Raw genomic sequence first — 25,729 nt, 5'->3', positions numbered from 1 at the left:
TGATCTGGTTTGGGATTTATGTTTGTTGGGGTTTGTTTTTTACTTAAGAACGTATGTACATATAGTTGCATCAACAGCCTTCACACAGGGGAGCTGAGACATCGTCAAATTACACCCTCTATTTGAGTGAGGGATGAGAGACCTGAGCAAGAATGTTGTTGGTAACTCTACTCCCGTGGTGCTGCAGTACCGGTGAAAGATGAAAAGATGCAGTGGAACGTACCCACAGCCAGCTCCATCTCCTGACTCCCTCCTCCTGCTCCCCATCGCTCCCTTCTCTCCAGCTCAGAGCTTGCTTGCAACCCCTCTGCCATAAAGAACACTCCTATCATTTAAAAGTCAACCTGAAGTTCAGTTCTCTAATTAAACCCATTTACATGAATGTAAGTTCACAATAATACAAACTACAACAAGCAAAATGTCTGCACTGCACCTCTCCCATAGCATCCCTGGAGGAGTTCAAGAGAGCAAGAGCAGTCCCAGACAATGAATGCTTACTGCTTACTTATCCAGTTTTCCTAGATCAAGGACTGTGTGTACCTTTTGCACTGTGCTAAGCACAATACAAAACACTAGTCCAACCTATCCCTCTTCCCTCCCTGTCTCCCTCGCTCTTTACACAAGCATCATTTTCAACTTTTTTGTCTGTCTGTAAACATTCATAAATGACCCTTTCCCTATGCACAGAGACAAAATTTATCCCTCCAACACAACTCATGCTTCATTAAGTCACATCAGTAACAATGCTGATGCAGTCTGCCACCATGTGCCACCACATGTACCAACCACAGCTCCAGAGTCCCTGGTAAGTAGGGCAAGCAGCTCACCTGGAGTTCTCAGGTACTTTAGAAACAATATTTACAAACCTTGGGCCCTTGGACTTAACAGCACACTGGGAATGGCACACATGCTCCTGCAAGGGCAGCTGACCCTCACCAAAGAGCAGCCTTTATTGTAAAATGCATCACCTTAAGGGGACAGGATGAGACACAAGTGGAGAAAAGAAACCAAAGCTGCAGAGGGAAAGGACATGTTGCCTGGCTGCATGTCCTCAGGCGCTGCTAGCTCACGTTGCTTGCACCATCTGATCGCTCAAAGCTAAACATGGAATGTAGGTAGCAAGTCATAACACTGTGCAGGGCTGGAGACGTGACCCATCAGCTGTTTCTGCATTATAATTATTGCACTGGGGCACAGCAGGACCGAAAGTTTGCCTGGGCAGATTTCTGCAATGTTTTGGCTTGTTAAAAATGACAAGAAAGGCCAGACCCGCTTTCAGCTTTGTGATTACACTCACTTTTCCGCAGGCCCGTCTTTCCCTGTTTAAAATCCTCAATCCGCAAGAAAAGCAGAAGGCCCAGAACTGTTGCACTTTTTTCAAAGCAGCATTAAGCAGTCAGATTTCATAGGGCTGTGACTGCTTTCTCCCCCCTCCACAAGATAGAAAGGAGTTTCCCACAAAGACACAGCAAACCAGCACTCCTGAACCACCATTCTCTGCACTTCTAAGCTGGTCTTGGTCATTTCCCCTTCAGGCGACTTCTGCTCCCAGGCTTTCTCTTGCTCTCTTTATTTTTAAAGCTTCTGCTACCAATTAAAAAAAAGAAAACCATATTGCAATACCATCATTTCCTTGTATTATCATATTCTCTAGTGAACTGATTAATTCTCAGAGTGATCCTGACCCTCAGCTCCCACTGGGCCTCAAGTGATGCAAATGGTCTCTTTCAGCTCTCCCTCCATTTTATTTGTCCTAACATGCACGAAGTACAAGTACAGGACTAAGTGTTGCAACTCTGGGCTTAAAATGCAAACACCCTCACTGATGGAGCTGGAAAGGAACACTTCACTTCTAGGCACTCTGATTGCTTCTGTAACATGTTCGGAATTAAGCAAAGCTCAAAGAGGACAAGTCAGTAAGGAAATAATTTAAGCCAGTGCATATTCAACATGTCTTACTGCCCTAGCTTTGCCCTGCAAGCAAAGCTTAAGTTATTAAGAGCACAGTTTGTCAGGCAGTGTGACATTAATTTTAGTGCAACAGGTCAGTGGAGAGATGACAAAAAACTGTAAACGGACAGCACAAAATCCTGCAGCAGTGCACAGCCACAGCATTTCTGTTGCATGAAATGGAGCAGGCAGTGCAAATCTGTATAGCACAGCCCCTTTCCAAATTACTCCCTTTAAGAGACCATGAGCATTTGCAGGACGGAGGGATGCTTTCAGGAGGTCCCTCAGAGCTACCTCAAGCCTCCTGTTTGACACCACGTGGACTCCACCCATCCCTCAACCAAGCTGAATAAAAATCTAGCTCTTTTAGCATATTTCAGACAAAGATGGACTCAGACCAAAATTGTTGTAAGGGCTGAATACAAAAGGGAGGGATAATCCCCAAACTTCAATACAAAAGGGATAACCCCCAAACTTCAATACAAAAGGGATAACCCCCAAACTTCAAAGAAGCTATTTTTCTGCAAGAGCAGAGAGGCACAGGGATGATAGGCAGTTGATGGGAATGCAGGCAGGAGGGAAGACATCAGTAAGGTACGAACAAGCTTGCAGGTCAGAAAAGCACATTGAAGGCTGATAGACCAAAACTTCTGTTAGCAGAAGAGCACCCATCTCCAAGAAACCACTTCCTATCTTATTCTCCCCATCCCCTCCCCGGTAGCCTTCTCCCTGCTGTAATTCAGAACAGCCAGGCAACTGGTCTCTAACCATACATCAGAGGAATTGGCTAATACAATGTCACAGGGCCCACCACATGAACAAAAACCACCAACGAATCCAGCTGGTGGTTAACTGCAAATTTCTGCTTTACTCATGGCATTATACTGCTGAGGGTTCCCTCACCTTTGCACATACACTGCCCTCCTTAGAAACACCCTCTGCTCAAATTCAGATTTACAAATACATGTACAGATATTCTACACATCTGCTTCCACCTGGTGGATTACCAGAGACAGACACTGCAGTGTTTTTAAAACAAACACCTAAACCCACCTCTAAAATTAGCTGAATAGTAAATCTGTGGACAAGAGCAGAGGGGAAGAGTGATTTGGCTTGGGGTGGGGAGGGGGAAGCTTGCAAGAAATGGAATAGGGATTGCTAAACTGTTTAATCCACTTGGAAATTCAGGTTTTTCTCTCTTGGAAAACAAACCAAGAAAGGATTTTCCTCTTGAGGAGTCTGTCAAAATTGAGGGGGACACAGCTATTCAGTATTGCTCTGGAGTGTTTAACAGGAATAAATTACTTCAATCAAATGTCTTCTCAAAGAACTTAAAATGCTCTTCCCACAGTCTCCCCTTCCATGACCAAGAAAAAAAGCAGTTTTCAAATGCATATTAAAATACATATTACATACACACATTGCCTATAATCAAAACAAAAGCCTAAAGTAATTCATTAATTACCACCCATAACTAAGGATTTAACACTTCAGCAAAGCAAATGAGAACTGTCAGGGAGTACCCTGAGATACTCACTGTTGTACAACCTCTCAGATCTGGTTTCTATACATTTCCTTGCTGTGATACCTGCAAATTCAGCTTTGCAGTAACTTCCAGTTCAATTTTCACATGTGTATTTTTAAAGACAGCAGCCACCTTTGCCCTGCATATACAGCATCAGGGGTATTTTGCTCTCTGCGGCCCAAGTTCCCAGGAAAACCATCTCCAGAGATCCTAGGTGTGGCACTTTTTTTTTGCTCTAGGTACTCCTCCTGACTGGAAGCGAAGGTAAATATTACTCCAGCCTCGATATGTTTCCCCCTTGTACCCACTGCAGCTTAGTAAGATAGAGTCAGGCGACTATTGCAAATTACACTTCAGGGCTCATTACAAATCAAGGCCTCAGTCCAGCTAATAAATTGATACCACCAGGCGTATTCTATGGAAGAGACCCCATAGCTTTCAACAGAAGCTAAAAAGGTCCCAGTGCAAGCTGTGGTCTGCAAGGGACTGCTATGTAGCCCCTGCATCAGGAAGTTTGTTTGCATCACATGCACAGGTATTTACCAGCTTCTGGGACTTTGTTTTTACTTGGGAAACCAGCATGTTTGGCAAGGTGTGCAAATCCTGTCAGACAACCTCCAAAGTACCCTTACTCCATATGGAACAGAAGTGCCTACAAAGTAAAGCACATTCACAAGAACAGTGTTTTCATCTTAGGCTGACAAACCCCTCAACCAGAAAGACATTCTCTACCTATACCTGCACATCATAGTCCAGAAGAAACAGGCACACATCCCTCACATGTATTTTGCAGTTGGAAGAGCAGACAAGTAGAGGTACACAAGATCACTGAACTGCTACTTCAAGATGTGGCTCTAGGCTGCCAACTTCAGTACTGACAGAGCTGAACTAACTAACCCTGGTCTGGAGTAAGAGGGACTTCAGGATGCTGGGCTTTCACTGAGTCATGCACAGCCCCTTTCACCATCCATACAGCAACAGACATTAAGAGCAGAATGCACTGGAGAAATCATCATTGCCAATGATTATCAGCTATGATAATCAATAGCTAGGTTATTCAGTCAATAGCTACAACTGCAATCTCCCACCACTCGCTTCGCCCTTCCCAAGTCTCAATGCCCCTGCATTACAGCTTTGAGAAGAACCAGTTGGACTCTCTCCGTTCTTTTTTAGGAATTCTAGGTTTGTTGTGATTTTTTTATTGGAAAGAAGAAAAAAAATGACCCAGAAGTTCCTTCTTCATTAGCTGCATTCTTAGAAATGGATGGAGATTTACTACTTATTTTTCTTTCAACCCAAACAAATGTGGCCTGAAGCTAAACACCTGATGTAGTGTTTCAGCACAAAGCTTGGTAGAGCTGCCTGCAAAAGAAAGGACCCCTAACAAAGCTGCCTGGTGATCTCCAATTGAAAACCCTCCTGGCAGCCCAGCTTTTTTAATGCAGAGGAACCTCTGACTTTCTCCCTCCTTTTCTGTCCCTGATGACTCTCCCGGTATATCTGGAAATTAGGAAGCTATGTTTTCTAAAAACCGGTATGCTCAGGCCCAGGAACCCCTGCTCCAAAATGGGGGAAGAGGACAGTCTGACATCTCAGCAGAGTAAGTCTCAGACTACACTAGTGGAACTGCCAGCAAACATTAATGTGTATTTTCTTCCTCGAGTTCAGTTGCTGTCATAGCCCCTCATTTCAAAAGTCAGGAGAGATTTTCAATGCATTTTTGGGGTTACTGACTTTAAGCCCAGAGGATAAACTCCACTCGTGGTTGTTCACAAGAAAGAAAATGCTTGCCTGGAAAAAGGAAGCATCAAAAAACTGTAATTCTCTCACAATCACTCGAGCTCAAGAACCACAACCTTAGCACTGCCAGTTTCCCATCTCATTAAGTGTCTTGCAATACTTGTTTTTGTAATTGTTTTCCATGCTGTCTACACAAAAAGCTATCTCGGAAGCCAGAAGAACTACATTCCTTAAACATGGACCCTTTCCAGACTCACCCCAAACCTTTCTGTGCTTAAGGTCCTATACATACATGAACACACAGATTGCTACAGGCCCAGCAGTTAATTCATTTTCAAGCTGCCCTAATTTTGAGGCTAAACACTTCCTAAACTTCTCCATCCCTGATATTTCCCTTACCTCTTTCAGGGAAATCAAGGTGCTTCCTGCTTTCCTCCATTCAGTCGCTAAGGCTCCACGGCAACCTACCAAGCTGCTCTCCCATAAGCCATGTAAGAGTGCTACCATGCATGCAGAGTGCAATTCACCTTAACTACTACATACACAGCATGTTTCTTTCCAAGAACCTTATAGCGAGCAGTTGCCTTTTCCCCAGTTTTCAACTCTTCTTTTAAGACACGGACACCTCCTCCCCCTCTTCGCTCACCGCCTCCACTCAGAAAGGCTGAAGCCCACTTGATTGCATGGTAGATGGCAAGGCCTTTCAATCAGTGGCTGCTAGCTGGTCTTGAACCAGTCTGGGTAAGGTTCAGAGAAGATACAGAGTACAAACACTCTTCTACAAACTTTAAAATCCAAATGCAAATTCTCCACCCATCACCTTCAATGTCAGGCAGTAACAATGCTAATAAAATAAGGCAGACGATGAAAAGCCATCAGCTACCTGTCTGGGGTTCAACGACTGCTGACAACTCAGGAGGAAGGGACAGCAATTCGGCCACCCATGGTAGTTGCCTCTCTCAGCCTCTCCACCAGACCCTGCCCTACTGGCAGGCCCCTGTTCAGCTCACTGGAGTTCCTCTGTCTCCCAGACATAACAAACAAATATAAACAAATAACGGCTGAACGCCACTAACAGCAGCTTGAACTCAACAGCATCCATGTTCTCTCCTCCTCCTCCAGTGATGCCACATCCTGGGGCTCAACACCACCAACTTGGAAGTACAATGAAGAATAAATCAGTGGTCACTTCCCGAGGTCAAAGTGTACCTACAAATGTAGGCGCATAATGTGATATGCATTTATTTTCTTTGCATACGCAACATCCTCTATGCCTAAGTCAAGACAAACTCCATTTTGGAAAGCCTTTTAAGAACAAAAAAGCCCACTCCTTCTGATTTTTGTGCAAGAAGAAAATCCTCCAGTACTCCCTTTGTGTGCTCAGGGCCCTGAAAGCTGCCAGAAATAGCCTAAGGATGGGGAGAGAAGGAAGATTTCTGTGATGAACCCTACTTTTCAAAAGGTTTTAGAAATAACTGTATGATCAAACAAATGCAATGCACTGGTCAAATCAGTATGCAAACTCAGAGGGTATATAATTTTAAAAATCATTATGGCTTTAGGTTTTCTACTTCTATTTATTTACAGATTTGACAGCAAAGGACAAATGGTGGAATAAAATTACTTTTCAACCTCAAGATATAATTAACACAGGAATCAGTACCTTTGCATCTTTCCAACACATTCGTATTATAGACTCATTGGTGCTAACACAAGGATGCATACCTGCAAGGTTCATAACCACACCTTTGCACTAAAAAGATTACTGAGCAATCTAACGAAAGGGTGTTTACTTTTAGTGCATACAATTCTGTATCACTCAGCCCATTTGCAATCTCTAATACTGATACCATTTAACACTGGAGATGAAGGAACCCACGTTTCTCCACCAATCAGATGTAGTAAATCCACAGAAGACAAAACAAAACTAGACAAGAGACAGGAGAATCAGGCCTTTAAGATGCTGCGCTACTGTCTCCTGCATGGTTAATTTTGATGAGCTTGTTGAAGCACAGCCTTTAGCCAAGTGCTTTTTCATACAAACTCATCCATAGCTCAGAGACGGTTAATCATCATTTATTACTCACCTTCTGGCAACACCCACTTTAAGCTAGGCACCATCCAGACACATCAAGAAAGACAGTCCCAGTCTGAAGGCTTTGTGGTAAATGGGAGCCATTTTCGAGACCCAAGCCTGATGGGCCGACAACTACAGACACCCGTGGTACTCTGCACAGCTACAAGGATCTGCCAGAATAAAGCTGCTCTCAAGATAACAAACACAAATGTAATTCTTTCAAAAAGGGATGAGGCGTATTAAGTACACCTACTTTTCAGTGCCTTTTCTGCCGACTGCTACTGGTGTGATGGTACAAATCTCGTGAAAGGATTTTGCTGCAGAAATACGATGAATCTTCATAGACTTAGTGATCACAGCACCTTACTTGGTTACAGTACATAGGAAAGTAGTTACTCTGTTCTGCTGCAGCATTAGTAACTTCTCAAACAAAGAAGCCTGATTGAGGCAGACAGCGAGGGGCTTATCAGCTTAGGAAATGGGAAGGATGGTCCAATTAACTGCCAAGCAGTCAGACATAATTCACTCTGACGAGGCCAATGAGAGACAAGTCAGAGAAATGCATGTCCCGTCCATTTACGTAACGCCCAAACATTCCCCCCTGCAAAGTCTTCCCTTAGGGAAGCATTGCCTAACTAAGGAACAAGTCGCTAAAGGAAAACCCATCTCTATGAATCTACATCTAACCAGCACCCTCTCTGATTAAGCAACTACCTCAGTGGTACAGGAGTCATTGCCAGTAGTTAAACTGCTGGATCCAGGAGCTAACAGCAATTCACCAAGCAGACAGCCAGAAAGCTTTGTGCAAGGTTATCCGGGGTCCACACCACTGCGGTGTCTTCTCACACACCAAGGGCAAGAAGTAGAAGGCACAAAAAGGCAAGAATACCCCAGCCCAGCCCAGGCAGGCAGATTCCATCTCCTTCTCTGAAGCCACTTCTGCTAGCACAGAATCTGTGAAGGAATCTCTAATAAAGAACCAGAATGTTACTGAAGTCATTTCATGGTGTGAAATGAAAGAAAGAAGCTGAAGGCAAACAATATGTAACAGCTGATTAAGAAAGCTATGAATCCAGCCACAGCGCTGCTGCTCACATCCTCTGCCATGCTCAGCACCCTGCTAGCATGGTGTAAACAAAAAGAAGGCAGAGAAACAGGAAAGAAGAAGTTCTACAAACAATGCTACATGAAAAGAGAAAATTCCCAGTGAATCATAGCCCTAGCTCGGGACCTAAGAGGCAACTGGCATTAAAAGTGGAGAGAGGAATAAAAAGAAGGAAAAAAAAAAGAAAAGTCACCGAAACACTGATGCATAAGTGCGAGCTTCATCTGTTGTTTATGAAAAGAGTGGAATCCTTATTCTGCAACAAAAATGCACCTATGGGACATTGCTTTGTAGAAGACTCTTCATTTTCCAAGTGCCAGACATGTCATGATCAGAAACACGTGCTTTATGCACTAGGAGCAGGGTGTAAAAGACCCCAGTTGTGTGGAATATTTATGTTACATATGGCAACATCCTATTTGTCAGCCGGTTACCAGGAGCTAAGGAATCTGTGTGGTACTAGCAAAGTCGCCTTGCAGCAGGGTGTTATAGCGAGCACAATCCAGACTATATATGGTATGTTTACTGAAGGATTGGGCATAAACATGTTACAGAAGAAACGATGTCTTGTATTAAGACTCTGGGCTTCCTGCTGCAAGGCAAACCATCCTGCTTGGAAAGCAGCTTGTCACATACTCCTCATATGCTGCTCACTGCGGGTGCCAGTGAAACCTCTAGAAAACAGGAACAGGTTATGCTGCAAGCAATGATTAACTATGGGGAGGATCAGCCCTCCAAGCTCCACCCGCCAGCATTCCCTGTCTCCTTGCTGCTCTTCCTCCCCTGATACTTTCTGGGGATGGGACTGCTCGCAAGGCAACACAGCGGAGGCCATAAAGGCATGCACACAGGCACATGCCACACTGAGTCCTGCCTCTGCGACGGGATGATGGGCACGGACAAGTGCACCCTCTATTTCTTAAGACAGCTGGCAGCAGGCAAGCAAGCACTGCAACCATCCTCCTGCCCCCCTTCAAACCCAGTCGGCACAGGACTATCTCATAGTGGGGAGGAATGGGGGGGAAACCCTGAAAGGATAGAGGGAGGAGGGTGTACTGAAGATGCCTTAAAGCACGGAGAAGGTTCTTATCTGGGTTCAGTGCCCTGCCTAACCTGTTCTGTGGTATGTTCCGGATAACTCTCCTTTTGGTTGAGTTTGTTTGTTGGTTGGTTTAAATTTTGGCAACGAAACCCAAGCTCCAACCCTTCTCTTCTCCGACTCCTTTCATGCTCCATCGCACCCCAGCACAAACATAGGCACATGGAAAGGAGACGCCAGAGGACTCCATCACAGACTGAAACTGGATGCACAATTTCTGTAGATTGCTGGATCTTCCCTACCAACTCAACAGGACCATCAGCCCTCAAGTGCCAGACTTCCTGTCTCTGTTGCTGCTCTTCTACATTACCAACTTCTGCAGCTCCTCGCAAAAACCCAAAACTACACAGAGCGGTAAAGGGGTGGGAAAACAAAGCAAAAAGCCCAAACCCAGAACCACATGCCCAGAAGACTGCATGTCACGCTAATCTAACCAGAGTGCAATGTGGGAGCAGCAGCAGTGATACTGCATCACGACGTACCATCATCACCACAGCAGATTTATGTCTTCATTGTGTACAGTATTCACAGGGTTAATGGACAGACCAAAGATCAGAAACGTATCTGCCAAGCAACAAAAGCATCAACTCAAAAGATGTGCTGGGTGGGTTCTGACAGGGGTTAAGCAGTTGGTAACCAGGTGTAAGAACTTGGTGGTGGTTCAGTAGCCATTTTAAACAGCAGACATATTAATCATGAGAGTGTTGGTAAAAAAGAACCAGAGGCAAAACTATGCTACAGAAACAAGGGCCCCTAAAAGCTCAGCAACACACACCTACTCGGCCGTCACGTATAAAACTTAAGAGAAACCAACAAAGAAGAAAGACTATTACATGACCTCCAGAGCACAGTAAATCCCTCAGAGCAATGAGTGTTAGGCATCAGGAACTTCCTGGTTTCCAGGCCATCATTTCATATGTTTTCTGGGGAGTTTCTGTGGGAAAGATTTCCAAGTACACTGAAAGTAAGCCTGCAACATCCTCTTCCACTCCCGCAGCAAGTATGCAGCCCATGAAAGATTGAAGTGTTGGAAACATGTGCTTGAGAAAAATCATATCAACAGTATAGCACTTGATGCATTTTATCAAACTATTTTGCCATCCCTATTTTAAGGCAGTATGGGGAGAGATAGAGCAAGCAAGAGCACATGACACGCGTGAGATCTGTAACTTGCACACCATTTTACAGGTGTATTTACTATACTGGCTTTTTTGGGGAGGCTTTTCAGGCCAGCGCGGCCTTTGTCTCACATGTTATATGCTAGCCAGCTCGTAACAAATGAGCAATCACGGAGAAAGCAGATCTAGCTCCTTCTCTGCTCTGCTGGGATGCTGAGGCATGAAGATGTGCCTGAAAAAACTTCTGTCCGCTTCAGAATCCAATCAGTCCCTTTGGTCACGCGAGCGCCTGAAGTCTGGTACAATTATTAACTGTGCTGCAGTCACATGAAAGAGAACAAGCTTCCCCCTCCCACCCTCATCCCACGGGTAACATTAAGTGAGCAGTGAATATATGAAGGAACAGGGTGAGTTAGGGGGAGAACCTCCACAGAAAGGCTACAAAGCTGGACTTTATTACTCCTTTTTGGTATATGGATTATTACATTTCAGGTAAGCCTGCCTAATGCTCAGACTCGTTCAGGTACACCCAGAACAGGATGAGGTGGAGAATCCTCCTCCTTCCCCACTCAGTATGACCTTCTTTAAAGAGGGAAAATTAGAGATGCTTCCAGTTTCCCCCATTTCTTAAACACAACTATGATGGAGCATAGAAAATGGCTTTACTGAAGCGTGAGTGGGCAATTTCTAAGCTGGTGGGTTTGCTTGGGAAGTGTTCTTATTTGCTTGGGGGTACTCAACAGGTATAAGAGAGGAGAGATGGGGATAAGAGTCCACTGTGCTTCAGAGGAGAAACTCCTGGCATTGACACAAATGAGACAGGCAGTGTGGACTAAGAGCCTAAGCTGTGATTCATTTGCTGGGACCAGAGCCTCATGCAATCTCCCTGTTCCACAGCCTGCACTCACGTAACTGACGATGTGGACAGCACTTTACCAAAGCTGCTTTTCAGGGCCAAGGGGTAAATGACAGAGAACAACATGCAAACAGTGCAGTACCCACTAATCCCCACCGCTCCTCAGCCCCCTCCTCATGCACCTCCCAATCTGCTGTAAGGCCTGAGTTGTGTTAGCTGAAGTATAACCCAAGCATCACAGATGTGTGTGTGCTGTAGAAATCTGTGCTGGGAAATACTGCACTGCATCTCAACTAGGATGGGAGCCATGCCTGATGGCCTTATATAGCCCCTCCAGCTGCAGGTCTGATATCAAATGACATGTCCTAGGCGTAGTTAAGAATGCAGCACATCTTTAAGTGGTTACATCTCCAGCCCTATGGCACTTAACAGGAAAAAGAGGGGGAAAAGATTCTGGGTTGATGACATACAATAAAACATAAAAACATTTACTTTCAAAGCACTACACGTATTTTCAGTTAAGTTACAACTGAGTACGTCCCCAGTGAAGCTACTACATTTGTAGTGTTACACCATGCATCCATTTTATAAAACACTTTAAAATGTGCTTTTGCCTCAGCCTGCCTCCACAGGATAATGAAGAAATATCATTCATCAGGAGCTCCCTAAGAAAAATAAACTTTAAAGCAGCACGGTACGCTCACTGAGTAACGTGTATGTCTGCAGAACTGCTGTTCTTTATGTATTCTGCATCTGAAAACTGCAAGTCTCACACGCGTGCACACACAAAAGACAGACAGACTGCTGCTGTGGACAAAATGGTGCCATTTAATACAAAAATCTGGTTTATGCATAGCCTGGCTGTAGTGCATGCTGGTCCCAAGCAGAGTGGGATGCAGCCAGTTATATCGAACAGTTGTGCCCTCAGCAACAAATGGTGCATTCATAAAACTGGAAAAGCCTCTGTCTAGGGGCTCACAGTTCTGCAAAGGAAACAATCGCTTGCTGACATTTTCTGAGGGAGGGTATGGCCAAAAGAGGTTGAGGGGGAGAAGTATGATCTACAGGAAAGTTATGTACAGAAGAAATACCAAAATATAAAGGAAATCCCCCAGATCTGCCACTCTGTTCCCTCTGCACTCTCCCTGCATTAGCCAGTCTCTAACAAAAGACCAAGGCCACCTGAAAAAGACATGTGCTTAGAAAACACTCAGCCAGTCAAGAGTATAGAATAAAAAGGAGGAAAGAAAAAAGCTTTCTTACAGAACGCTGGCCCATGAAGAAGCGATAGACATCACACAGGCTGCAGCACACAAAGCTGCATCTGACAGGCAGTTTCTCACAAGTTTCTTACCATTGCCTTTATTAGCTATGCCACCTCCACACTGGTAACTCAAAGCCAACATCTGGTGCTAGCTAAATGTCAGCACAGACAATCCCTTTAATAAAAATTTAAAGAGTCTGGGTCCCAATGAGGAAGTCATTAGTGCTTTGAATCTAAGACCCTGCACGAGAGCTGCAAGACTGAAACAATCCAGGCTTTTCAGCCAGGCAGAGCAGTGACTGCAGTGTGCAACAGGCCATCTCTCCAGGCTCCAGTGCTACCTCACACTGGGGATGCTCGGATCATGGCCACTACCCCATGTGTAGCCTATCTAGATGCTTTGTCTGGTCAGCACTGCTGGGCCCAGAGAGGTCTATGTATGCTGCAGGATGGGAGCGTGCTGTATGGTCTGCCCTCAGCCTAGGGAGCAATGGCTCCTGAAGCTGAAATGCCAGGCACTGCTGCCTGCCCCAAACACACCTGACATCTGTATGGCTGAAGCCAAACCTGCTTGCCCTCAAGATACAGGAGACACCCACAAAAGTCGACGCAAAAGTGCCCCTTCATTAATAAGCAGCGTGGCTTATTAATGAATACCCATCACCTGCTCTGCTCTACTGAGCTCAGTAATTAACCCCCACCCCCCAAAAAAAACCACCAAATCATACGCTATAACTGAAGTTCAGTGCCATGAAAGTTTCTGTATGAGGAGAAAAGAATTGAGACCCACCTGCATGCTGACAGGAAACAAGAACCAAGTCTCCCCCATCACTCCTTGCTGCCCCAAGGTTGTGATGGGGCATTCACCTCCTTTTCTCCTGACAGTCACATGGCACAGAGGTCTCTCACATCCTGCCTTGCCAAACCTGACCATGACAGCTTGGAGCAAAGAGACCATCCTCCCCAGCCTAGAGGAGCCCAGCTGAAGGAGGACAGAAATTTTGTGTAATGGTTGACAGAATGAGTCCCTTCACTGTATTATCAAAAGACTCTGTGTGTTAGAGATTGAAGAGAGTACTCTTGCACTGAAGCCTATGCAAAGGTCTCTAAAAGAGGGATGCATGCAATTCTTCCCACCCACAGTGCACCTAAAGGTCCTTTAGAAACCTTTTATGAAGCAATTTCAGAAGGGAACAAGACTGCGGTTGCACAGACTGACAGTGCAAGAGAGTGCCATTCCTGCACCTCAGTGCTAGTAGAGCACTGCTGGAGTCAAGGAATAAATGCTGGGAGCACACACAGCCAGCTACAGAGGGGAGAACCAAGCAGAAGCTGTTGAGGCACTGGAGAATGAATGGTAATGTTTTTGTTTACCAGCTGTGCACTGTAAATGATTGCTTTTGCAATAAAGCTTTCACTGTATTTGCATAAATAGTTTCAATACAACTGTATGGAAAGCCGCTTCATTAGCGCCGGTTATCAGTCAGAGACCTACAGCAAATACGAAACTGCAAATGCTTTTGCAGTGGCATCAAAGCAACCTAAAAATTGTCTTTCTGACCTTATTCCTTGGTCAGTTTCCAGGCAAGGCAAAAGTTTACACATACACATAAATGTTTTGTATGTGCTCCCATTAAACTTGCCCTTAGAACTAAGTGAATGTATTTCAGAATTCAAGTAACAGGCATGATTTTGTTTCCCTCCATAGACTTCACTACAACACAGAGTCAACTTATTAGGAAAGTCAGTTTTGTTTGTTTGTTTTTGCTTTAAATTTGGAGAAGGCAAAAACATCTGGGAAGCTGTGGGAGAACATCAGAGTTAAGAAGGAAATTACACCCCGGTCTCCTGAAAAGCTTTCAAATAGAGCACTTTGGGAAGTTTGTGAATAAGAGACAAAGAAGTTCTCAATTTGAGGAATGTCTTTCCCTTGAACACTGAGTCACAGAATACAAGTCTGCACATCACCTTGTGAAAGGAAAATAAAAAATAAATCTTGCCTGAAATGTGTCCCTTTTCCCTGTTCACTTTTGTTTGTTTGTAGTGGTTTGGTAAAATCCCACAAATATTTAAGACCAAAACCACAGTCCATATTTTATATTTAGATGAACTATGGCACCTTCCAAGAAGCTGTGATTGCAAGCCTGCATCTGAATCTCCCTCTGCCACCCCCAGGACCATGAAACCACAGTAGCAGGAAGAGCATGGGCCACCACTGCAGCCCTAGTGGTGATGCTGCCAATATTGGCCCCAATTTATATCAGTATAAAAGACAGCAAGGAAAGGAGCCCAAAGGTTTCTAATCGAGTGTGCTGAACAACATGACCTCCTCACACCCCCGCCCCACAAATGCTTAACTGCTGAATGAGATTCCTCTCGTTTCCTGCACTGAATCATCTGTGTCACCACAAAGATGAGATTTGTAACTGTGCGCACACGTTTCTTATTTGAGGGGCATGCAGAGGAGGGTGTTTCTCAAACTACTGTCAGATCAGCCACAGACGGTTTGGATTTCTTTCGTGTTTGATGTATCATTTAAGTAAATCTGTGTGTTTTTTTTCTACTGAGGTACAACCTTTCAGTGATGCTGTTTTCTAGGAAACACGCAGGTGAACACTGCTGCTTTTCTTTTGCAAAGTACCATTTGAATGGAGCTAGAAGGGACAGGATATGCAGATTTGCACAAGTAAAAATAACTTATAACTTGAACTCTGACATCAGATGCTTCAACAGATTTAATTAGCGCAGGTCATATGCTCTTTTCAAATGCTTTTTTCCCCATACATGAACTTAAAAATCATTTCACTAATTTACCTGCAAATGACTTCATTTTCACTCCTAAGACGATAAACTATTTTTTAATCACTACAGCAATTCATTTTGCACAAAAAATTAGCAGCACTGCATCCCTCAAAAGCAATAAAGAAACATCCAGGTTGTGCAAGATAAAGAAAGGTGAGGCAAACTGCTAAACCTCGGCTCCTTAACCAACCCCTCCTAACCAGGATGGCTTTGTACCATTGCTTCATGCAGGCAGGGAGGGGAGGACATTGTGATCTCCTACTGCCAGCTCCAGGCTTTGCACTGCTGAAATCAGTGGGAGCTTTGTGGATGCTGGGTAGGAGCAGCCTCGTATAAAGATGGAACAAAGCGATAGCAAAAATCATACTCTGCTCCTGATTGATCTGAGTCATGAGGAGTTCATGCTGTCAGTGAGCAAGAGCACGAGGAGGGCTGATGTGTTCTGGTCATCTCACTAAAGCAGCAGCAAAGATTCACATCCTCCTTGCAGCACCACGTGCTCTTACCTGGATGAAAGCTTAAGAACCACAGTTTTCACATGGGACTACTTTTTCCACAAAGCTTTTTCAATCTTCTCCACCCCTCATTTTAATGAAGGAAAACCTACCATCCTTTTGACCTTGGACTTGTTCGTTTTCTCTGTCTCTCTCAGTACATGCTTTTTGCTAACCATTCAACATGCTGCGAGCCCTGATAAAAGTGGTTAATGTTTACTGAAACCTGTGTATGAACTGTACTAAACCTGATGCAGGGGGAGGCAAAGTTCTGCTAGCAGCATCCATGACCAATTGAAAAGAAGTGTTGGTTGTTTTTCTTTTTAAACTCCCCCCCCCCCCCTCCCCCCCCGGAACAGCTGCATCAGTAGACGGGCAGGCAGCACATTCCTCTGGCTGAAAAAATGCTTCTCATCCATCCACCTAGACACATCAAAATAAGTCACTGTGCTGAGTACCGCAAGCCTTCCAAGAACACACAAAAGCTATCAATGAACTATTTAGGATCTGTTTTGGGTGGGGGGATGCATACAGTTATTTAACTGTTTTCCAAAACAATCTGAAAACATACAAGTCCAGCAGAACTGCTGGGTGCTCCTTGTAGGAAGTCCATATACCCTTGCTAGAGCAGTGTTCAAAACATCCTCTCAATTAAGTGGAAAAAGCATAATACTATGACTGTGAATTCAAACTACAGTAGCTGATCAGTATGATTGTGACCTTAAATTCACCACAATTTCCACTCACTAGTGACACAGCTTTAGAAATAATCACCTGTTTCAGTAGCTGTAACCGTGAACTATTCAGGAAGAATGCTCTGTAGCATAAGCCAAATTCATGCATTGCCCTTTCTTAGCTCACCCGCATTCTTTCCTGTCTGTATTCTAATACCGAGCCCAGAGAGCACTACCAAACAGCTCCTTCCTCCCTCCCACCTTCTTTGGTGACAGTGGGATGCGCTCAGGTGCTTAAAGCCAATTTTTCCCTTTGTACTAGAGGGCAGCAACAGCACCACAGTCACCTTGGAAACAACCATCACCCACTGTTTGCAGAACAAACAATGGTACCTTTTCAGCCAGCGCAAGGCAGGCAGGGCAAGGGGCAGCCAAGCAATTCTGGGACTTACAGGAGTGTTAACATATTGCATTCATTCAGTGCGTCAAAAAATAGTTCAGCACAAGAAGCAGGGCATTCTAAAAGTGAGAGCCCTTGGCTGGAAACCACAGACAAGCGCACAGGGCTCAGAAGGTCAAACAAGTCTCCCAAGTCAGCAATGAGGTCTTTTCCTCTCATTTTTTCACTTGCCCTCCCGTTCCCCTCTCTCATGCACACAGAGGGATGAAAAACGCACCTATTTAAACTGATCTTATCCACGGAAAGTCAAGTGTTCAGCTTCCAAGTAGCACTCACTGAAGTTTTCTCAGCGTGCCAAAATATTTTAAAGAACTGTTTACCCGCACTTGTAGTGCTTTGTACCCAACGCATCAAGAGCCGTTTCCAGAAGCGCTCCTTGTGAAGTTTGTGAGAATTGTGGTTATTGAGCATTTCAGACCCTATCTCTAAGCACTCAAGCAGTCACATACCCCTCTCCTTTCAAAATAACTCCATTTTCGCAGAGCAACAGATAATCTGACTGCTTTAAAAAAGCCAGATGATGTACATCTGGCTTAGCAATAACTTCAGAGTGGCTTCGTATCTCCTGGAGACTTTTTCCTCTGCTCACAAAACACCCACCACCAAACAGGCCTTTTTACATGCAACAAGCAGAGAAAAAAGCTACATGTTTAAGGATTCAGGCATTATCAATTTTAACACCCTCCCACAAGGCACTCGCTCTTGTGGTCAGGAGCAGTGTTGAAAGCAGAAGGGAGACTGAGGCATCACTCAGGCACTTCAGTGCTTTATAACCTTCCCACACCAGTTAGCAGACACCTACGTTGCTGAGAACAAGCTGACAGAAGTCCAGCTGCCCAGCTTGTCTGTAAGGCCACTCGGCAGAGGACTGAGAGGCCCTACAAGATCATGCTACTGCTTGATTCGTGCATAAAAGAGCATCCAGGTGTGCTGTGAAGGACTGCCAGGCACAACACACCCAGCTGAGAACTGCACTGAGGTGATGAGAGCTGCACAAAGGTACAACAAAGCAACTCCTGGGCAAGATCGGTAGATTTCCACATCGCAATATAAACATTTTTCTACAACCTTCTCTCCTCTTTCATACTGCACTCAGCTGGGGGGGGGGGGGGGGGGGGGGGGAGAGAAGGCAAACATCTTAATTAGACCATTAGAAACACTGACTGGTGCTGTCCTGCTAGCTAAAGCCTCCAGCCAGCTTGTCCATGTGGGCCAGACAGGCTCACTCACGACTCTAACCATGGTAGCTCAGTTGAGTCGGATTAACATTACTAAAAATCTATCTTGATGTTCATTAAGATGCAGGCTAACACACTAACTGGTCTCGACACCCACAAACATGGCTTCAGACACAGCAGGCTGTACCTTAGGGAGCATCAGGAGAGCTTTAACTTCTTTTTTTTTTCCCTTAATTGTGTTCAGCTAACTCAGTTGACCTCAAACAATTGAGACACACACCCTTTTTGCCTGTCAAGACAGGGTCCTTCTCCGTCTTGCACTGCTGGGACAGGAGAAGTGAAATAGGTATGGAGGTGATTCACATGCAACCCATCCTTTACCTACTCCTAGTAGAGGGTGGAGGGGAGGAAAGCACACGGGTGAAAAGCTGCAGCTGTTCCAACTTCACAGTACACGATTTATGGAAAACAAAACAAGAAGAACAGAAAAATAGGATCTGAACATTACCGACCTGAAAGGATCATTATAAATACCTCCTGCTCTGTGTAAGGGCTACCCTGGGCTCCCTCTGCCTTCAAGGCCAAGAAAGGAAACACTGAACTTGAACAGCAGCCAGAACGCACTACTTTCTAACAGCGCCGGGCCGTGCTGAGACGGGGAAGCCTCTACCTGTGGCAGCAACGCACTGGCCAACCGTGGGTGGCTGCTGCTGCCTCCGCACCACCGCACGATCTCCTGCCAGAGCCGGGCAGAGGGATGAACACACAGCAGCTCTGCCCCTCTCCCCCCACATCTGAAGCGGCACCACGCTCGGACGGGAGCCCCAGCAACAGGCTCCGGCTATTCTGGCAGCGGCACGTGCTCGGGAGGCCCTGACTCAGCGGGCGAGGACGGCACGGGTACCAGTCAGACGGGAACGCTCTCCTGCGCAGGCCAGTCTGCCGGCCGGCTGGGGCTGCCATGAGGCACCTCCGCTCGGGCATCACCGCGAACACCTCCGGGGGTCATGCTGCAGCACCGGCGGCCAGGCCTACCCTGGGGCAGGGAAGCAGGAGGAGCAGCAGTCGCTATGGCAGGGCCAGCCCTTCCCCTCCCTTCCCCCTGCGCAGCCACCCCCACCCTCCAGAAGCTCTATCGCAAATCCCCAGGCCGCGCCGACTGCCAGCTGACATAACTGTTTAGTCAGCAAGCAGGGAGAGGAGCAGCCGCCCCCCTCCATCCTTCCACGGCTCCTTCCTTACCCTGGTACCTTCCCTGCCGCCAGCGGACGGCAGGGAAACAATCTCTGCTCCCCAACCCCTACCGGCCTCAACGAAGCATTCAGCTCTCCACAAAGTTTGTCGAGCTCTGCCCTTCAGCTGAGGGATGAGGGTGGTTGGTTGTCCCGTCCCGTCCCGTCCCGTCCCGTCCCCCTCCCCTTCCACCACCCTGTCCCATCCCCCACGCGAGAGGAGATCCAGAAGCTCTGCTTCTGCTAGAGCAGCTTCCTCCATTTGCTGTGAGAACATCACTCCGGCCGGACCCGGCCCCGCGCCGCCCCGCAGAGGAAGTGCAACATAATAGGCAGGCCCCAGGTGCCAAGGTTAGCTTGTCCTTTTCCTCTCCCCGGGATGATTTCCACTCCTCTCAATACCAACCTCCCGAAGACCAAGGGCTCAGAAGCTGTGCAGAAGTTAGGAACAACAACAACAGAAAGGCCGAAACCTGCTGAAGCACCACACTGCCTTTACACACTTCAACTTACACACGTTTGGAAAGGTTTAACCTCTTCTGTGGAGCAAAAAGTCAGATTTCATCCATGCACACAAACACTGACCCATTCTAACCATACCTTTTCAAGTCAGAGCTCAGCCCTCACCAGCAAGGCAGTACTACTGGTGTACACAACTGATCGTGCTGGCTTCCTCCACCCTCCTCACGGGAGATGCAACAGCTACAGCAGTACAAGTGTCTCAGCTGAAAGGAAAACTGTATCCCAGACCAGCCTGGAATAATGAAAAGCCTGGGCAAAAGGCAAGGATTTAATCAGTGAGGGAGATGGAGGTCATCACCCAAATCCCATTTCCCAAAGCACTGAGAATGCAGTTTCCACCCTCTATTCTGACACCACCTCTGTAACTGAATGCACGATGTACTTTTAAAAATATAGGTTTTAAAGGAAAGCCACACAATGTGTTATTACACCTTTCCCTTGACAGTTTGCTTGCACGGTACAAAAGTGTGCATCTACTTACTCCAAAACGCAAGTACTCATAGTATATGTAAAGTTGTTGCAGGGCAGCTGCTGCACTGACATATTTCACAGAATCCCCTGCCTTTCTAGGTGTAATAAGTACCATAAAATGTATAACTATACCATACCTGTTATGATGCTATCCACAGTTTATGCAAAACCAACATGTCCTGTGCTGACATCCCTGAAACAAAACATTTATTTGGCTTACACAAAAGCCTATTTCAGGGTGAAAAACTGAAATCTCCCCTTTCCTCCACTCCCTCCCTCGCCAAAACTACATGCATGTTCTTTTTCATATTTCCTCACAGCTGGGTATCTATGTAACCAACTCCAACTCAACTGCAGAGTAACCGAGGAAATTGAAGAATTAGTGACCTGTCGCAGTTTATCACATTGTGAATATAAGGAGTTACTGAAAGAAAAAAAAAAAAGCACCCTTCAAATAGTCTCCAAATAGCTAAGCAGTGGTGAGGACCAAAATTCCTTAGAGAAGAAGAATGTTTTAAGTTCAGAACTCCTTAATTCGCTCTTCCACACTTCAGTGCTAAAACCCCACATTCTACACAGGCTGCCTGCTGCCAAAAGATAGACAGCTGCAACACGTAGACACAAAAAGGAGGTGTCTTTTGGCTGGAGTTTTAGATTTCTGCATGCTGCCCTGTTTTACGTTCTACTCCCCCAAAGAGTTATAAAAAACAACTTCAGAAATCTACAAACAAATGGACTATTGTAACTGATGATAACTAATGATACAGACTGTATTAAGTGTGCAGATGGCATAAAGCCCCTTCACAGACCATGCTCCTTTGCAACAAAACTTTTTTCTTGGAAATCTGCTGTTGTAGTTATTGTGCCTACTTGGCCGTTAGCATATGTTTAGCTCCGTATCTTACAACAGAAGTCTGGGCATTCCAGTAAAACCTACATCAGTCTTCATTATTATTGTCTTTAAGCTGGTATCCCTGCACAGTGATTGACACTCTGCTCCTGGCTACTTAAACCAACTTTTTCTACAAAAGATGCTGCACCTACACTGGCAAAGTTGCACCAGATTTGTACCTGTTCAGCCAGAACAGAACCTGGACCGCAGTCTTACATGATGAAACATGATTGCCTTACACAATATCAAGCGTAATTAAGGAGGATACTCTCTTAAGATGGGAGTTCATTTGGGAGCAGAAAGAACAGCTAAAGGAGACCTGTTGTACAGAAGCAACAGAATTTTTGCAATAAAGAGATCTGCATCAAGAGAACAGACAAGAATGTGTGGTAAGGTGGGAAGATGAGACCATTTTCAGAGCTGAAACTCTCAAGCCTCTTGACACAGAGAGTAGTTTTGTGCTGAGGGTCAACACCTCTCCAGAACCTCTTCACCTTCCTTCAGGTGCTTATTCTCATGCCAGAGAAAGCCTACTTTGGTTCCCCTTTAGTGACCAAAACAAAAGTTGGTGAGGTGTAAGTGTTGAAAGACACAAACAATGAAAAGAAGACTGGCTACCCTGATCATTTTAGAGATAAAGGCTTACAGAGAAACCCCACAAACCCTTGTACCAGCATCTCTGAAGGGCAGTGAGTTACACTACAATAGGAATGAACTACTAGACGTGAGGGGGTAAACAAATTATTGCAAACAAAGATAACCCCTTCTCCGCAAGCTGGTTTTACTGCTTCCGCATCCTACGATGTCAAACACACATTCAGGTTGCCCAGGAGAGCATTATGAAGTCACTAATTCAACATCAGGACAAATTTTTTTCACTTACTCAGGCAAAGACACACCAGAAAGGGGAAAGCTGGGAGGAAGCACCTAGAAATAAGAAGTCGCTTAAGAAAAAGGCAGCTTCAAAGATCTCACACAGATTTCCATTGAGATTTCTCCCTTTGTGTTGTTTGCAGTCACATACCTGGAAGAATACTTGCCTTGAAGTGGTGGTGGGGGAAAGCCTTAAATACAAGTGGTGTTAAATACAGCCTTTGAAGGCAAACACCACCATGGACCTGAAAGACAGGGGCAAGTGGGAAAATCAAAAGGGGGAGGGATACAGGGGGAAGTGACTATTAACATAAGCCTGCCACTCTTACAGTTACTAGCATCATGCTACAGACACCCAATAACTGAAAGCAGCCACGGAGTGGAGGCTCACTCAGCCTTCAACAAAGCTAGAAGCCAGAATGTATATAAGAATATGCAAGTTAAAAATGAAGCATCTTCAAAAGAAAAGAAAAAATGGTTGTGCTGGTTTTTCAACATCACAACTCCAAGCCAGCAAAGATTCTAAGCCCAACACCACGGCAGATGCAGTTCCTACATACAAGGACAGAACACACATTGCTGATGACCTCCCTGACCCATGGAGCAGAGATTGGATTAGGCTCTGTGTGCAGGAATTAATCAACCCAGCATCACTGCTGCATGGATTCCAAGATCCATCTCAGCAAGCAGTCGCCTCCTGTTTCATCCAAGGTTGATTCAAGGCCCCCCTGCAAGGACTGGCAAAAAAGCATTCCGCTTCCACTTTTCCTCCTGGCCTTTGCTTCACTACCAAGACATGGTGGTTTTGATGTTTTGAGCACCCCATCTTTTTAATGATGGTTGAAAGGACTTTTAAAATCTGTTCTACCTGCACTGCCATCAGAAGTCCTATTCCCTTTTGCTATGTCTTCTCCACTGCCTCCTTGTCCCAGCACATCAAAATCAGCTGCATAGCAAGTCAGATCAGAGAACTGATCCAGCCAAAATGGAACTTTCAGTCCTTACCAGCTTCTTGGCCTAGCACTTTAGAGCATACCTTTAAGATATTTAAGGTCTGTAATATTTAGGTTATATACCCTAAGAAAAAAAGGCAGTTTAAAAAATATTCTAATTAAAGCAACATAAACATGCCCTCCATATGCAATGACTTTATTTTAGCTTTTAGGTTTTCCTGATCTACACCCAGGAGCAGAGAGATACCTGCAAAGCCTATGCCATGCCAGGACTCCATTCCTTGGTCCTCACACGGCCTTTAGGATACTAAATTTAAATTCAGGATTCTAAATGTGTAAAGCAGCAGTAGAGCAATACAAGACAAGCTCTGGATTCAACCATCAGAACCACAATCACAGTTTGATACTTTAAAAGGACAGCCCTTGCCTCCTTTCTCCAAACATACATGCTTGCTACTTCCAAGCACTGTATAATTCACAGAGCCCACAGGGCCCAGCACTACATGCTGAACAGCTTATTAGAATGGTTTTATATGCAGTGACACTGAGAGGTTCTAATTATAAATCAGTACTACACGATGAACAGGGCTGGTTTCTCCTAAAACTACAGTATTTCACCAACCTCCAGAGGCTTAATAAAGGAACAAGTAACCTAGATAAAGCTGAGTTCTCATTGTGAAAAGCAGTTTCTTTATTACCAAAAGGTTTGAAATTGCTAGCACCACCCTTGCAACTACATTCCCAGTTCTGGCAAGTTGGACTAAGTTTTTCATCAGCTAAACACAAACCAAGTTGCATGCATCATTTGATAGGCAGGTTAAGGTAGAGCTTTAAAAGCCAAGGTTCCTTTTTAGGCTATGTCAGTACTGAAGAATGCTTAGCACTTTACACAGAGGAAGAAAGGGGTTACCATGACCTGATCTAAACCTCTCCTTTCTCACTCTCCACTTCAGAAGTGGCTGCATTTCAGTAGCAGTGCAGGCACTGATTTTTAAAGCACCCTTTAACTAAATAAATACAAACTGTATGGTTAATTTCTGCAAGCAAAAAAAAAACTCTTTTGTTCGCAAAAATTAAGATCACCAAGTTCACCAACATGGAGCAGTCCTACAGGTGGAGAAGTGGGACTACCAGAAAAGAAAAAAAAAAGGATGAGAACATAGTAGAGTTACATCAATAAACATTATTTCAGAAAGCTCTAAACAATTCTTTCGATACCTGCTGATACCAAACAGATGGGTGAATTGAAATCAGTATCCCAAACAAGCAAGCTGTCACTGGAAAGCAGGCAAACTTTTTTGTGGGTAGTATCCCTTGGTTTGAATGGAGCTCTCTTGTCTCAGGATAAGTTGCATTCACTAAGGTTTCAGATACACAGGGCATGCTTCAGGCTGACATCTGCAGGGGAGGGAATATTAAGCGGAGAGATACATGGATACTGCTCTTATAAACCAGTAGGGTATCTGGGAAGGAAAGCAGTGAGCAAAACACCATTTAAAACAAGCAGTTCTCAAGCAATCAGGATGGAAGTAACAGAGTTGGACCTGCCAATACCCTCACTAAACAGCATCTTCTGCCTATAACCTGCCAACATTGAGAAAGTTTCCCAAAAAGCTGCTGGAGAATTCTGGCAGCACCTGGAAATCTTTAAGCCTGTCCAAGTGTATGTCTTAGAGCAATAAATATGCAGGCAAATAAAGTGCTTTTGGCATGTGCCTGTGATAGATGTTAACAAGGCAACTGAAGCTTTAACAAGTGTTGGTGGACAACGTAATCAAAAGCACAGAACAACTTCTGCACAATAACCAATACTCAAATCGGGAGTCCAACCTGGAAGGAAGGCCACAGCGGTGATAGAGCAGAGTCCCACAGAGTCCTGAGAGGTGTGGGGAAAGGACTGCTCATTCCAGGACAGGGCAGTCCTGAAGAAATGTCACCAGAGCCTCAGCTTCAGTGTGATTCAGGCCAGGGTGATTTCAGAGGTTAGTTACCATGCGACGGCTGTCCTCCCTGTCTGACGGCCAGCGGTTACCACGCTTGCAGCAGAGACACGTCCAGCTCCAGAGCTGCCCATAATTGAAGTTTTAACTACCACGCAATTCAGCTTAAGCACAGCGAGCTCTGAAGTGCACCATTTGGGAGAGGAGAGTCACATCCACCCTTCTGCCATCTCTGCAACACAAACCAAGCCCTTCACCCTGGGTCAGAGCAGAGCAGCAGCATGAGAAACCTCCAGAGGAAACAAAGTCCCTTCTGCCTCAGACATTTGCCTGAGGCCCTCACCTAGGCATCGAGTACAAGCACACTTACATCCAGGCCTTTGGGCACGGATCGTGGTTAGAGGCTTGTCTGCAGACCACCTCCAGCAGAAAAGTCCAGCACAGATCCAGGCCTCTTGTTGGTACTGCCAGAGGCCATATTAACTTGTCGCCTTCAACATGCAT

The 25,729-nt window shown here is 45.2% G+C and overlaps 2 protein-coding genes across 11 annotated transcripts in view; one reads left to right on the top strand and one right to left on the bottom strand.

Annotated features, from left to right (window-relative positions):
- Window positions 1-2,044, top strand: part of SSR1 (signal sequence receptor subunit 1) — a 109,200-nt gene extending 107,156 nt beyond the window's left edge. The window contains exon 9 of the mRNA XM_061449423.1: window positions 2,034-2,044. The gene's annotated coding sequence lies outside the window, so the exon portion shown is untranslated. The remainder of the gene's footprint in view (window positions 1-2,033) is intronic.
- Window positions 1-25,729, bottom strand: part of RREB1 (ras responsive element binding protein 1) — a 123,859-nt gene that overhangs the window by 82,965 nt on the left and 15,165 nt on the right. Inside the window, exon 1 of one of the 10 annotated variants that reach the window (XM_061449411.1) lies at window positions 19,221-19,730. The exons of 7 other annotated variants lie outside the window; for them this stretch is intronic. In XM_061449411.1, coding sequence (XP_061305395.1) covers window positions 19,221-19,326 — 106 coding nt within the window. In that variant the 5' untranslated portion in view covers window positions 19,327-19,730. Of the gene's footprint in view, window positions 1-223; window positions 6,133-19,220; window positions 19,731-25,729 lie in introns of those variants that run through there. 2 more of the 10 variants (XM_061449418.1, XM_061449416.1) reach the window with 2 other exon arrangements.

The sequence above is a fragment of the Pezoporus flaviventris genome, unplaced genomic scaffold, assembly GCF_033815535.1.
Source record: "Pezoporus flaviventris isolate CSIRO_AGI_PZ_B2104156 unplaced genomic scaffold, CSIRO_AGI_Pfla_v1 ptg000007l, whole genome shotgun sequence".
NCBI lineage: Eukaryota > Metazoa > Chordata > Aves > Psittaciformes > Psittacidae > Pezoporus > Pezoporus flaviventris.
The sequence above is the reverse complement of the archived record's forward strand: the minus strand, read 5'-3'. Positions and strand labels throughout refer to the sequence as shown.